Here is a 15101-nt window from a genome sequence, read left to right on the forward strand (position 1 = left end):
CCCATCAGAAACAACTCCCTAAAAATGCGCGCTGCCTAGAGTGGAATGGGCTGGCAGTTGGCATCGGCTCCTTGGATCTTCTCCCTTGCCAGGCAGAAATGTCCATATTCTACCCCTCCCTCCCTCCTGTTTCAAGATACATGCACCCGATAGGGGAGGTGAAGATGATACAGTGACTTCCTGGTGCTGAATGAGGAGAACAAGAACCTTGAGGGCAGAAGGGTGAGCGAGGTCCCCCTTCGATTGTGGTTGGCCCAACACACTGTAACATGAACATAAGGGACGGAGCCCTAAGAGATGACCAAGACTGTATGAGCAGAACCAAGGCAATGGGAGGATCGTGAACACAGACATGCTTTAAGGACTGAGGAGCACTGGGAACGCAATGCTGTGGGCCCCATGACGAAACATGGCATGGACTCTAGGGACAAGTCAAGGACAGCGAGATGCTGTCTGTCCCCTGGGAAAGGTGCTCTGCTCGATGTCTGTTTGTTACAAGGGGTTCTTCAAAAGCCCCCCAAAAGGGGGAAGGGGAGGGGGTCCACTGAAACATTATAAAATGTACAGAATAGAGTGCAGGATGGTTCTGAAAATAATGTGTGGGACTGATTGCCAACTTTTCTAAGTGTATAGCACAAAGTGGAGACTCAGAGTTTCCAGTATAAGCCTATGCAACTGTGCACATGGGGGGTGGGGATATCTCTATTTAGAATAAAAAATAAAATTTTAAAAAGAGAAAATTTAAATGAGATGGTCCTCAAAGGAAATCTGGAACCAGCAGAGAAAATTCCCAAGCACTGCAATGACTCAGAACCAAGGACACATGAGGGCAGGGACCGTGTGTTCATTATCTGTGCCTCCCCATAGCTGGTCCAGCAGTGAGGACACATACAAGGCCCTTAATCAAGTGCTAGTGGAGAAAGGACACAATGCATCCTCCAAGGCAGGGTCTCTGGCTCTCAGGAACATCTCCAGAAGCTGGAGTGCCCACTGCAGGAGCACAGGCAGAAAAAGAGTCTTCAGGCCACACTGAGAGATCTCCTAGTCTCCCCAAGGGTGCCAACATCTCCATTCCTGGGTCAGGCAATGGAGAGTAAGTGAAATGACCTGCCACTGCCAGCCCTGACCACTTAGTCTGGAGTAAATTAAGCAGAACTCAAAGTAAAATTCCATTTCTGCTAAATAAAGACAGGCTACTAGACTCAAGATGCACAATACTAAGACACACGACCACTCTTACTTTGATCAACACGTTCCCAATGGCAGAAATGAAAACCAACGCCACCGAACCTGGCCTTCCTTTCTCTGGTCAGGGGCACCACCCCCTGCCAGTCACTCAGGCTCACAACCTCTCCTCTGACAGCGCAGGCCCCCATCACCTTCAGCCAAAAGCCCAGATCTGCCCCTGCCATTCATGCAGTCTTCACCCCAGGGTAGCAGAATGGCTGTACTCACACTTTTCCTCCTCCCCCTATCCTCAGGTTTTTGCACTAACTGTCCCATGTGTCTACACTGCTTTCTGTTCTCGCCTGACCTTTTGGAATCCTGAGCTATTTTGAAGGCTGAGCCTCAAGGTCACCTGCTGCTCCCATGAGGCCTTCCCTGATCTCCTGATCATTTCTGGACACTGACTTGGGACCAGCTCAGAGGAAGTGGCTACTTTGCATTCCCACAGGAAAACAGCAGCTCCTTGAGGGCCAGAGTAAGCAAGAGCACCCCAAGATCCTGGGGCAGGTCTGCATTCTTCTGCCGAATATAGAGTCTGTTTGCCAGACAGCACATGCCAAGGTCTCCTCCTGAGAAGCCCCCATGGTCCTAATAGAATGCTATGAGAAATATGGGAGCCTGCCATAGCCACAGAAAGGGAGGATGGAGAGACTGGAATCTCACTCTTTAGACCCAGGCTCAGTGATGTCTGTGTCCAGAGCAGGCTGGGCCAGGTGGAACCCTGTTCCTGCACCTGCACTGTCATCCTTACCTCCTCAGGCAGTTCGCTGTACATGGTCTCAGAGGTAGACAGGAGAAATATAGGGGAGAAGGATGGTATGTCCTGCAACAGGGTCAGAAACGTCGCTCTGACAGTCTCGCTGACAGCTTCCCACCAGTCACCGATATGAGGCATGTAAACAATGCTTGGTACTGTTCTCCGAGCTTCACGGAATATCTGACCACAGGGGAAAAAGGCAGACAGAAAGGCATGTAAGGTTCACTTTCCTCTCTCCTGGAGAATGCCTCTGCAAACAGCAATCAGTCAGACACTCAACAGTGAGGAAGCGCCTACTATTCACCAGGCCCTGTCCTCAAGGAGCTCTTGGTCACATCCTAGAGACAATAGGCAAATGACAGCATCCTAGGATGCAAGCGGATTCAAGAAGGCTTCCTACAGAAGGTGGAATTTTAGCTGAGACTTGAAAGAGGCCAGAGAGGTCAGCAGTCTGACCAGAGGAGGGAGAATGTTCCAGAGCAGGGGGGACAGTCAGGAGGCTAGGGTCACTGGATTCAAGAGTTTCAGGGAGTAAGGGATGAGAAGACTGGAGAGCGAGGAAGGAGCAGGTTATGAAGGGCTTTGAATGACAAACACAGCATTTTGTACTGGATCCTGGAGGTAGTAAAAAGGGAGTTGGTGCATTTTATTGAGTTGGGAGGGTGGGAGGGAAAGGGAAGAGTGATATGGTCAGGTCTGCACTTTAGAGAAATCCCTTTGGTGGCTGAACAGAGGATGCACTGGAGTGGGGAGACAGCAGGAAAGCCCCCCAGCAGCTCCTGCAATAGCCCATGCATGGGGTGATGAGAGCCCAGACCAGGGTAGGGGCAGTGCTGCCGAGGTGAAACTGACAGGCCTTGGCACCATATTGGATGTAGGGGCTGAGAGAATGAGGAGCCCAGGATGACTCCTAAGTTGGGAGCCTAGGGGACTGGGAGGAAGGTGGTACCCGCTAGAGTTAACAGGGAAGGTAGGAGCAGGGAGGGTTTGGGGGAAAGATGATGAATTCTTCTTTGGCTATATGGAGCTTTAGACGTCTACTGGATATCCAACTGGAGATGCCTGAAGGGCATTTGGAGATACAAGACTGGAGGGCAGCAGAGATCTGACAATCATCAACAAAGGGATGAGAGCTAGTGAGATCCCCAAGTGAAGCAGCGTAGAGGAGGAGAGAAAAAGACCTAGGACAGAAGACCTAAGGGACACTTAGGGTTACGATTAGAGGACATGATCTAGAACAGTGTGAGTGGAAAAAGTCTAAGAAGCCCTGATTTAGAAGCGGATCCAGCCATGGAGACACAGGAATGGTCAGAGAGGGAGGAGGAAAACTGGGGTTGGGGGTGGTTCTTAGAAAACCTAGAGAAAAGAGAGTATCCAGGAGAAGGGAGTGACAAACAGTATGAAAGGCTGTGTGAGGACTGACTGCTAAGAAAAGAAGCCAGACCACAGAGGGATAAAGAGAGAGAGGACAGGAAATGGACCCACCAACTATGGACTGCTTTCTTGTGGAGTTCAACCACAAAAGAAAGGAGACAGGGGACCACAGTTGGTGGGAATGGTTGGATGGAATGAAGGCTTTCTGAGGAGGGGGCTGGATGACACAGGTATGCTTACAAGTGAGGAGAAATAAGGGACAAGGGGAATGACAGGGCAGGGGTGGTTTGCTGGGAGATAGCACAGGAGGGTTGCCTTGGTCAGGAACCAGTGGCAGAAGACACCTAAGTGCCTTGGGTTAAGAGCGGGGCAGAGGGAGCTCCCGGTCTCCATCTTTTCAGTAAAATATGAGGCCATGGAGATGGAGCCATGGAGGTCTAGAAGAGCCTCTGGTTCAAGTGGGGCAGTAAACTGATGAGGAAGCAGGGTAAGCAAGCCTGGTGACCATGAGAGCCCAGGGAAGGCCTCAGTAGACCCAGTCAGAATGGTGGCAGGACTTCTCCACTTTTGCTCAGTAGCATGAGCTCTGATCTCTGGCCTCAGACCCCTCTTACAAGTTCAATAGCTCAGCCCAACAAGGGCCCAGCCCAACAGGGGCTCAGCCCAACAGGAGCCCAGCCCAATAGAAGCCCACTTGAAGGCATGCCCACCTGAAGGCATGCCCACCTGCCTCCCATCCATCTCTTAGAGCCATGCAGATGCTCCTATTTCCCCTCCCCCCAAATTCTTCCCATAATCCTTTGAAGCTTCCAGGTGGTTCAATGCACAGAGAAAAAGATTTGGAATCCAGTGGAAAGATTACAGAGTGATCATGGAATTATACAGGCCCCGAGGAGGTGCAGGAAGCAGGGTCAGACAACACCGAAGTCAACAAAGTGAAAGATTCTCCAAGAGACCAGAGGGATGGGGGGATGGGGTGTCAGCTGCTGACGAGAACCCACCAGGAAGAGCCCAAAGGAAAATCCACACAAGTTTCAGGGTGAATAGTGACTCTCACATCTGTTTTCTCCTGCCTAGTGCATTTTCCTGATTCTTGGATTACAAAACAAGGGACAGAGGGAAATCCTTGTTTAGAGTTTTGGACACAGACAGCGGTGAGACTCTCTTTTCCCAACCACTGAGAGGGTGAATGGCCTTGGGTCAGCCAGTGGCTCCAGGACCCCTGCCCTAGCACCAAAGCTGCTCCTTGCCTCTCTTGACCTTGTGGGGACTGCAGACTTATGTCTTCTTCGCACTGAGGACGAGGTATATCCCAGGTCCTAAGGGCATCTGTATGCCATCATGCCAAGGCCACTATGCCTGCCCGGGACCTACCTGGGCACACGACTCCTCAGGTGTTTTGGCACTGACTGAATAAAGCGCAGGGAGGTCAAGTCTGTGCACAGAGAACTTCTCCAGAGTGTGCAGCAGGGCAGGAGCCAGGTGTGAAGTCTGCCCCGAGCCCCTCTCTCCAGACAGCAGCAAGCGAGGCCGGTATGATGTGGGCTGCTGAGAAGCGGACCTGCAACAGGGAAGGAGGAGGAGGTTCAGTAGAACCTTGGCCACAAAGCAAAGAGAACTCCCCGGATTGGTTATCAGAAACAACTAGGGGACACTGCAGATCGACAGAAGCCAGAGTATGACCTAGGCAATGAAGGGCTGAGGGGAGAAGAAGAAAGAGAAAAAGGTCCAGAACCAAGCATTGGGGGGCACAGCCATAGTTCAAGGGGCATGACAAGGAAGGGAAGTAGTGATCCAGGCAGGAGGAAAATGAGAGGAGGAGAGAGGGGAGGGGAGAGAGGAAGGTGGATCGCCCTGCCCTCAGTCGTCAGCCTGGGCAACCTCTCCTCCAAATTTGGTAGAGAAGGCAAAGATGCCAGGGCCCACAATGCTACAAGAACTCCTGCAGGAAGAGGATCCAAAGGGGAAATTGTACAGATGCAGGAATAACAACCAACAGGAGATATCCATGCCACTTAAAAGCTTAAAAGCCAGGCTTGGAGGGAGAGCTTCTGAAGGAGGCAAGGCCAGCTCCAGCAAGCTCTGCTCACCCCCAACCAGTCACCCTTATGGGCTGAGGACCAGAGGCCAGGCCGGGCCCAGCCTCAGCAGGCTGGTCCCTGGGATTCAGGGAGCCCTCGCCATACCATGGCAACCTATGGAACAATGACAAATACAAAATGGCACCCTGTCCTGGAGTGACACTGTCAGAAACACCAACGTAGCTCTTTTCTGTGAGGCTCTCAGCACAAAAGTCACAAAAACATCTTTGGGATTGTGATCACAGCTAGGAGTGCTTTCCCCACCAGCACTCTGTGGACACTCACAGGGGAAAGGCTGAGCAGTTAAACAGCAGGTACCCTACTGAGCACCTTCCCTCAGGAGACTGAAATTGAATTCAGGTCTTTCAGGTCCCCCTCTTTTCCAAATCCTCTTGGGTCCGGGTCGTCTGGAGGATCCTCCCTCCTTCCACCCCTCCTCACAGGGGTCTCAGTGCCAGTTCCAAGGCCAGAGATATGCTAGAAGGTTCCATGCCAATTCTGGACTTGCTGGTTGGGGTGCACCAAGGGAGGGAAGGTCCCACATGGTGAAGACTGAACATTTCTTGGATTCACTGTGGGCAGAAGCCCTGCTCAGAGATGGCTAAAAGGCTGTGAACTACCCAACCCCATGAAAGACAAGCTTCACACAGATCCAGGGAGCGAACTCAGCAGAGGCCAAGCTAACCAGTGTGTGGCAGCAGGAAGACACTGATTACGTATTTGCCAAAATCATGCCCTGGCATCCAAAGCCTGGCAAGCCGTGAGGTAGCTGGTGGTGCAACAGACACAGCACTGGGCCTCAGGTCAGGAAGTCCAGAGTTCAAATCCAGCTCAAGGATCCTGTGCAGGTCCCTTCACCCATCCACCTCAGTTTCCTCACTACAGCCCCTGCCTCCCAGAGCTGTTGTGAAGACCCAACGACATCCTCTTTGGAAAGTGTTCAGCAAGGTACTCACTGTTTAACTGCTCAGCCTTTTCCCTCTGGCCCCAAGAGGGCCTCCCTCCTCATCCCTGCCCCCACCCCCTTGTAGGGTACAAGGTCACGGTGGTCAAAAAAGTGTGGGAAGAAACCAGCCATGTCCAGATTACTGCTGGCATTCTGTGGGTGGCCAGGGCGGCTAGCCAGCCTCCTAGGATCAGCACCAGGAATGAGAAGGCACCCTTGCCCACGACCCTGCCTCCCCAGAAGAGAGCGGCAGCACATGCCTGTGCCAAGCCCTTTTCGGGCAGTCTCAGGAGCTGCCTCAAGGATCACCATGCCTACTGGGCTGTCTCCTGACAGGCCTACTGTGTGACTGAGCAGAGGGCTGAGCTTCCCAACCACAGATAGGCACATGTCTATGGATTGCCCACTAATCTGACTCCAGAATTCAACAAAGAATCAAGGAGAAGCCTTAAGTTATGTGTGCAGTGGGGGGGTCTGGGTCTAGGTCTAGGAAGCATGGCCACAGCAACGTGCCTGTGGAAAGCTGCTGGAGCCGCCTGCAGGTCCACCCTGGTCTAATGAGAGCCCACATACACAGGATGCAGCCCAGGGTCTCATGGCCTCCCTGTAGCCATGCCATACTCCATGCCACACCACGCTCTATCTTCACCACGCTCACAAGGGCCTCACTGGGAAGCATGTTTCCCCCAGCATCAGCCCTGAAGGACACTCACGTGCTGAAATGCAGGTAGGGCTTGTGGGCAGCAGCTGGGGACGGTTTCTTTGGTGATCCGGAGGGACAGCCAGGCTCGAATATTGACAAAGCATTCTCATCATCACTGTCCTCTAAAAGGAGGCTCTGTGCATCTGTTGGAGAAGAGGAGCTGAGATGGGCAAGGCTGAGCCCTGACCACCTGCAGCCCCGCCTACTCTCCCCCTTCCCTGTCATTCCAGGCCCGCCAGGACCCCAATCCTTCTTGGGTGGTGGCCAAATGCCTCCTTGACAAGCTTAGCCTCTGCCATCCCAGCTCCTTTCCTTCTCTAAAGGGGCACCTGGAGCCCCTGGAGGGTGGGATGGGGTGGCAGAAGGGTGCCACAAGGCTCCTGGCCTAGTCAGATATCCTGTGAAGCCACCTGGCCATGGGGGCCAGAAAGAATCACTCCAGGATGGGAAGCAGCAAACACAGAAAGGGCTAAGTAACCCAGGCTCACTCAGCTAGCCGATGCTGGAGGCAAGGCTTGAACCCAAGTTTTTCAGAACACTCGACATCCCCTGAGGAGAGATCCCTTGTGGCCCAGCTGCTCCTGACCACCAACCAACCCCACTTTTGACATCTATCCAAAAGATAGCCTGTTAAGGCCCTGGGGGTGTCTTGGGCAGGCACTGCCCAGGAGCACGGCACTACCTTCTCGTCTGTCCCCTTGGCTGGTCTCAGCGTGGGGAAACACTCTCTGCAGAACAGAGAGGATGTGGTTGAAGCTCCTCTCCAGAAGAGGCCTGATGATCGGCGACAGAGCGTGGCCTGAGGATGTGGCGGCGCGCTGGGAAGCAGGCACGATGTTCTGCATGGCGTGGTGGAAGTCCTGCGCACTGAGCACAATGGAGGACACGTCCAGCTGCAGCTTGTGGCTGCTGGCATAGATCTGCGGGTAGCGCCTGCGTAAGGCAAGCAGGGCAGCTTCGGTGCACAGGGCCTTGATATCTGCACCACAGTAGCCTAATGCACACAGGGAGACAGAAGGGTGCAGAGGTGAGACTGACTCTGGGCCCCATCCAGTGATGCCCAAGCCATAGCACTCCAGGACCCTCCTAAGGATCCCAAGATGATCAGACTCTGCCTGCCCCTGCAGTCACCACCTCTGCACTCAAGGACAAGCATGGTCTAGGAATCTGCATCCCAGCAGCGCCAGGACCATGTCACCCAAAGCACAAAACCGAATGTTGGGATTCCTGAGCTCATGCTCAAGGCCCTGCACCTCATGGTAAATAGTCCTCATTATGCCAAAGACAGCTATCATCACGACGCCCATCAATAGTCTAGGGATAACTACATGCCAGGCATGGAGCTAAGTCATTAGCTCCCAATTAGCCGACAGGAGGAAGGCACTGTGATGATACCCATTTTACAGCTGAGGAAACTGAGACAAGCAGAGGTGAAGGAACTTGCCCAAGGTCCTACAGTTACTATGTGAGGTTGGATCTGAGTTCGAGTCTTCATGACACCAGGCCCAGTTGCACAGCTGCCTTTCAACCCAACACTTCTAAAAAATGTTGGAACAATTTGCTTTCTCCTACAGAAATTATCTTTAAAAAGGAAACATTTTTTGAATTTGGTCAGTCATTCAAACAGCCGCAATGCAACAGACCCTGGGAGCTGTGTGCAGGCCAGACCTCTCTGGGCCTCTCCTGGAAGCCAAGCGGGGAAGCTGTGTGCTCAGGGGCCATCTCTGGGCCTGGGACAGAAGAGCCAGTGTGCAAAGAGACCTTGGAGGGTCCTGCCTGCTCCCTGGCAGCTTTGCTCAAGCAGGCCCTTAAGAAAGGCCAGGCTGCACTTCCCTGGGCGCACCCTGGGGTCCCCTCCCACTGCCTCTCTGAGCAAACACTGCTGACATGATGGGGCTCTTACACTAAGCTTTCTGTACCTAATGAGCCCCCCAACCCGGCAACAGCTGTTTCTCCATCCCCAGAGGAGCTCCCTGAGTAGCTGCTGGGGACTGGAGAGCAAGCATGAGCCCAACGTAGGGTGTGCAAAGGCCCGTCAGCTCTCTAGTTCACGGTGACTCAAGGTCCATGCCCGGAAACATCTGTCTTTTTACAAGAGAACAAGATTACCCCAGTTACCCAAAAGGAAGTCACCCCTGCCTTGTTCCCCAAAGAAAGTGGGCATGCTCCTGCAGAGTTTCTCCCAACCAGGGGCCTGCCCATTCCACTTTACACACACACACACACACACACACACACACACACACACACACACACACACACACACACACGCTCCTCCCTCTCCCTCCCTCTCCCTCTCCCTCTCCCTCTCTCTCTCTCTCTCTCACCAAGGACCTGCACAGATCCCAACAGATGCTTCTGAGGTAGGAAAATACAGAGGGATGGGAGTGGAGGTGGGGTGTTCTCTGTCCCCTCACAAGGCAGACACAACTGAATCCCACTAAAAATTGAACCAAGGCTTCTCTCCAGTCTGTGGGGTGACCTGCGCTGACCAGTGGTCAGTTCCAGTGATGCTGACCACCATTTTCTTAGAGGCACCACCACAGTCACCTCGAGGACTTGGAAGGAAAGGGGGCTGTGGCAAGTTTCCTGAAAAGCTGTGAATCTGCTCCATGGAGATCACAGCAGAGAAGGACCACAAACACCACCTTGAGACTAAGGCAGGGAGTGAGGGGGGGGTAGGAGCCAGGAGGACACAGTCTAACCCAGTCTAACCATGAAGGCAGGAAGGACCAGACCACAGCACACAGGCACGTCTGCCCTGCAGAACCCAGAGCCTGGGCGAATGAGGGAACCACCAAGGCCTGCACCACAGCTCCTCGGACCTATCCAGCAGGCACAGACAAGACCCCAGTGGCCTCTGGTGACCCAGTCATGTGCCCCAACAATCACCTCACTGAGCCCGGGGCCCAGAGGGGAACATGAGGGGCCATGCCCTAACGAGCCAGGCCACAAAGCAGGAAGCACATCCTACTTGATTCATAGGTGACAATGGCAGTTCTCTGACCGGAAGGCATTATATCAGTCAGGAGCCAATTAAAGACAAGGTAGTTTCTGAAACATAAAACCTGAGGTAGGAAAAGAAAGGATATGGGGATCAAGGCGGGCAGACTTTTCTAGCTTCAAAAACTACTGTCTGAATTTGAAAAACCATGTCACAACTAAAAGTACTGACCAAATTCTGGGGAGTCAAGGGAAAATGAGCTGCCCGTATCTGACTGAGAAAGAAGATGGTAGAAATGCCACAGGAGAATGTGGATCTGAGACTGAGAAAGAAGGAGGAAACCAGAAAACTCTGAGAGAGCAGAGGGGAAAGAATGCTCTGTTTGCTAGGGGTGGGGGTGAGGCAGGGTGGGGTGGGACCTCCCAGGAGGGTGACAGCAAGCGCGGTGGACTCTTTAGGGCCACACGGCTCTCCCTCCAAACGCCACCCTCTCCCACCAAGCAGCACAAGGCCAAATCGACAGGGAAGAGGTTGGGTGCATGCTGTCTGGTACCCGGCCAAGTTAGACTGGTGGTGTGCTGGAGAGAGTTACGTTTTCTCCTCACCCGAAGACGTCGAGGTCTCGGTGGTTCAAAAGCTGAGGGAGGCTGCTTCGGAGATGGAGGTCCCTGTGGATGAAGAGGACAATTCGGATGTAGCTGACTGAATGTGGACTGACGGGCAGTGTTGGGCAGTGTAAGGTTGACTTTGTGGATGGCTTATCTCGGGGTGGGGCCTCTCTGTGAGCCTCAGAACTGGTTTGTTTTCTTAATGAAGGAAAGGGAAAAAGAAGGAAAAAAGGAGCAGCAGTGAAGGAGAGCAGGAGCAGACCCCTACACGCAATCAGGGAGTGGCACAGCCGGCGAGTGGCACAGCGGCATCCTCGCTGTCTAGCCTATGCAGGGCCGCTGCGCCTGAGGGGAGACGGGAGACCCTCGAGAGGGCATTATGAAGAAAAAGGGCACCGCGTGCCTGGGAAGGAAGGGCAGCACCCTCTGTGTGCCTTGCGGTCACAAGGCCTTCTCAGTAACGGTCCTTTCCCATGGAAGTGCTAAGAGATCACACTCTAAATGAAGCCAGAGCTACCTAAGAACAAGTCAAGCCTCATTTCCCACACTCGAAGATTCGCCAAGGCGTTCTGACACGGGATGGACAAGAGCAAACATGGATTCGTAAATGACCAGGTTCCAAGAGCGCCACTCACCAACACATTTCTCAGCCAGTTCGCCAAGGAAGAGGTCCGACAGTCTGGGGCTCCAGTCCCGGGTGTGGATCTGCAAAATGTGCTTCCGGGCCTGGGGAGCAAAGTACAAACAGATTATGGGGTGTCTTGCACAGTGATGAGTACAGAGACAGCAGTCCCTCCTGTGGACAGCACCCTGCAGGAGGAGGAAGAGGAAGGGCAGACTTTGGACAGCATGGGATGGGGGCATGTCTGAGGCTGGGCCCTCCTCCTGGCTCCAGGGGGAGCCCCAGGGATCTGTCTGTCGTACAGTGAGTGTAACTCATGGTCACATGGTCCATTCCTATGGGACGACTTCTGCAACATGAGTGTCCCCAGGGACTATTCGCTGACTCCATTCTAGGACCTGCAGGAGGGGATTTTTCCGAACTTCCTGCTGTCAGTGCTTGTGGCTTCCTGCCGTTTTCAGAGCTCGGCTCGGCACAGCACAGCAATGGCAGAGCCCTGGGGGAGAGCCCCACTTCCTCCTCTGCTTTCTAGCGTTTTTAGCAGAACATGTGGCATCACCTTGTCCGAGACCATCCCTGCACTGACAAAATCATCCCATGACTAAGATTTCTTTTTCTCAGAACAGGCTAAGGGTTCGATTTCCTATTCCATTATAAATCTGTCACTAATTCTCCATTTTTCGGTTGGCACAGAGTTAGGCCAAACAACTCCGGATAATTTCTTGTGCTTTTTCTTCACTGGCATTACATTCACCTTTTATCACTTTTGATACTGGATATTTGGCTTTCCTCCTTTTTAAAAATCAAATTATCTAATAGCTTATCAATTTCATTAGTTTTTTAACCACTCATAATTTTATTTATTAATTGGTTTGGGTTTTTTTACTATCAGTTTTGTTCATCTCGCCTTTTATTTTTAAGATTTCCATTTTGGGGCTTTATTGAGAATATTTCATTCGCTGGTTTTCTATTGTTTCTTGCTTGTTTTGGTTTTTTTAGATTCATGTTCAATTTTTTAATCGAGTCTCTCTCTCTTGCTGATGAAATGCTGAGAGATAATTTTTTCCCCTAAATATGGCTTTGGCTGATCCCAAAATTTTGGAACACCGTCTCATTGCGGTAATCATCAGTAAAGTTGTTCACTGTGTTTGTGATTTGCTTTTTGACCCGCCCATTCTTTGGGATCAAGCTATTTAGTTGCGATTACCTTTTTAATCTTAGCATTACTGAATATAATTTTTACTGAATTATAGTCAGTAAAACACAGATTTAATACTTACACTTTTCTATATATACCAGAATTCAAGTTTTAAATACTCATTTTTTGTGAAATTGCCATACACAGTGAGAAATAGGTATCTTCCTTTTTATTTCTATTTCTATTCTAAGATTCTATTCAGTCATCATTTCTGCTTATTTCTTGGTTAGATTTATCTAGGCTGAAAGAAGTATAAACTATAATCCCCCATTATTACAGTCTTACTCTTTCTCCCTGGAACTTATTTAAAAATGTCATCCAGTACATATAATTTTAGTACTGGTATTAATTCATTTCCTACAGTTCTAACAAATACATTTTTCTCTTTTAACTTGCCCTGTTTGTGCTGCTGTGTCCAAGAACTCGAAGCAGAAGCACGACAGGTTCTTTTAAGTCCGTGTCTATCTTTCTGTTTCATGAAACAGAACACAGGATTTCTTAGAAACATGCTGTTGGATTCCTTTTCTAATCCGTGATGCTAACCTTTTCCATTTTATGGGTGATTTCACTTCATTCACACTGAGTTAGGATTGGTGATTGTGGGCTTCCCTCTCCTAATCTCTGATATTTTTTTCTTCTCTTTGTTTCCCGTGCCTGTTTGATTGATCCCTTCCCTAATTTCCCTTCCCTTATCCCTCCCTTTCCTCCTGTAACTCTGTTTGGTGAAATCTATTTGTATCCCCAATTCTATCTTCCCTTTCACCAGTTCAGACATGAAATGAGCTTCAGGTCTCTCTGTGTGTGACACACACACACACACACACACACACACACACACACACACACACACACATGCCCCCCTCCTCCTTCTTCTTCTCCCTTCTCCCTCCTGTGTATTCCTTTTCTCCTCCCTTTATGCTTTTAAGATCTTCATGACATAAGAGAGTTCATCACAGCTAGGTGGCATGGCAACCAGGAGCAGAACAACCTCAGTTGTAGCTTCCAGCTCCAGCCTAGTCTGCAAAAGTAGTGAAGTAACCAGGGAAGGAATCCAGACCAAAGAGGAGCTGGCAACTCCATTACTCTGATCCTGGGGGGCCTCCCAGGGAACGTCCAAACGGAAAAGCCAAGAGAGAGCTTGTTCAGACTCAGAATTAAGTCAGGAACTTGTAGAGCTCAGAGCAGGAGGGCAGAAGCAAACCTCATCCTGAAAAACATTCCTTTGGGAGGGCCCCCAGCTGGAGCTATTCTTCCTATGCTGGAATAAAACAATCCGCCGAGAAAGAAGCAGAAGGAAGAAGAGAACAGAGACTCAGCCCAGAAGGGAAGAGCCCAGCCTCAACACAAATTCCCAAGTGAAAAAGTCAACTGGAAGAATGGGTGAATGAGAGACGCATCCCAAGATAAGGAGTAATCAGGGCCACACAAACCCAAAAGACAGGAATAACTCCAAAACCTTTACAACCAAAGCCTCAGAGAAACACAGCTTCAAACAGAATTCTGGTTAGGGAAAAATCAAGAATTCTACAAAGGGATTAAAAAAATAACTTTAAGACCAAATGACTGAGGAAAAAAGGTGAAAACAAATGAGAGCGATGCAGAATGAACACAGGAGATACAACAAGCCCTGTGGGCCAAAGGGAAACCAATGATTTCATGAGCCAAGAACAAATGTTCAAGTTAAAAAATAGAAGTGTTTCATCTCTCACTGTGAAAGCAACTAATCAAGAAAATAGACAGAGGAGGAATCATTTAAAGATCACATTTCATCCTCCATGGCCCCTGCTCGAAACAAAGGCTTAGATATCTCATTTCAGGAAAGCACTCGGATCTCTAGGACCAGAGGGCAAAGTAGAAGTGGAAAGAATCCCCCCAGTCACGTCCTGAAACATCCAAATGAACACTCTCAGGTGCCAAAATCCAGAGCCCCTAGGTCAAAGAAAAATACTATGAAGCAGTCAGAAAGAAGGGCAATGAGCACAAGGAAGCCACTGCCAGCATCACCCAAGATTTAGCAGTCACAACTATGGAGAAGCAGAGTGCTTGGAATCGGATATTCCAGAAGGCAATTCCAGGCAAAGACAGCCAAGCTGAGTATAATCCTACAGGGAAAAAGCGAATCCTGAATGAAGTAGAGGATGTTTAAGAAATACTGAGGAAAATATTAGAGCTGAACGGAAAATCTGGCATATAAACCACAGGTAAACATGAACACACAATCATAAAGAATTAAACAGTGACAAACTGCACTCCTCAGGCTAGGCTGACCATCCTTTGAGCTCTTACACACGCATCCTACTGGAACACTATAGTCTACTTGACAGAATTTTATTTAAGCTTTGAACCAATATTCATTGGTCTATATTTTCATATATTTCAGTACTCATATTGCTCTACAGCTCTCCTTCACTGCTTTATGCACTGGGGGCTCAGTGGACAGATTGCTAGCACTGGAGTGAGGAGGAGCTAAGTTCAGATCTAGACTCAGACACTTCTTAGCTGTGTGACCCTGGGCAAGCTTCCAGACTTCTCTGTCTGCCTCGGTCTCCTCAACTACACAACTGTTATAACAGCCCCTCGCCTCCAGGTTTCTTGTGAAGATCAAACGAGGTAAAATTTAGAAGATGTTTTCTGTGGTGAC

General features: G+C 50.5%; 1 protein-coding gene across 2 annotated transcripts in view; it reads right to left on the reverse strand.

The window, feature by feature from the left end:
• Positions 1–15101, reverse strand: part of ATAD2B (ATPase family AAA domain containing 2B) — a 94282-nt gene that overhangs the window by 20503 nt on the left and 58678 nt on the right. For both annotated transcript variants that reach the window (XM_072650373.1, XM_072650332.1), the window contains exons 15-19: positions 11276–11366; positions 7771–8082; positions 7099–7231; positions 4733–4919; positions 1979–2164 (exon numbers count right to left, since the gene is read on the reverse strand). In XM_072650373.1, coding sequence (XP_072506474.1) covers positions 1979–2164; positions 4733–4919; positions 7099–7231; positions 7771–8082; positions 11276–11366 — 909 coding nt within the window. The remainder of the gene's footprint in view (positions 1–1978; positions 2165–4732; positions 4920–7098; positions 7232–7770; positions 8083–11275; positions 11367–15101) is intronic.

The sequence above is a fragment of the Notamacropus eugenii genome, chromosome 1, assembly GCF_028372415.1.
Source record: "Notamacropus eugenii isolate mMacEug1 chromosome 1, mMacEug1.pri_v2, whole genome shotgun sequence".
NCBI classification, from domain to species: Eukaryota; Metazoa; Chordata; class Mammalia; order Diprotodontia; family Macropodidae; genus Notamacropus; species Notamacropus eugenii.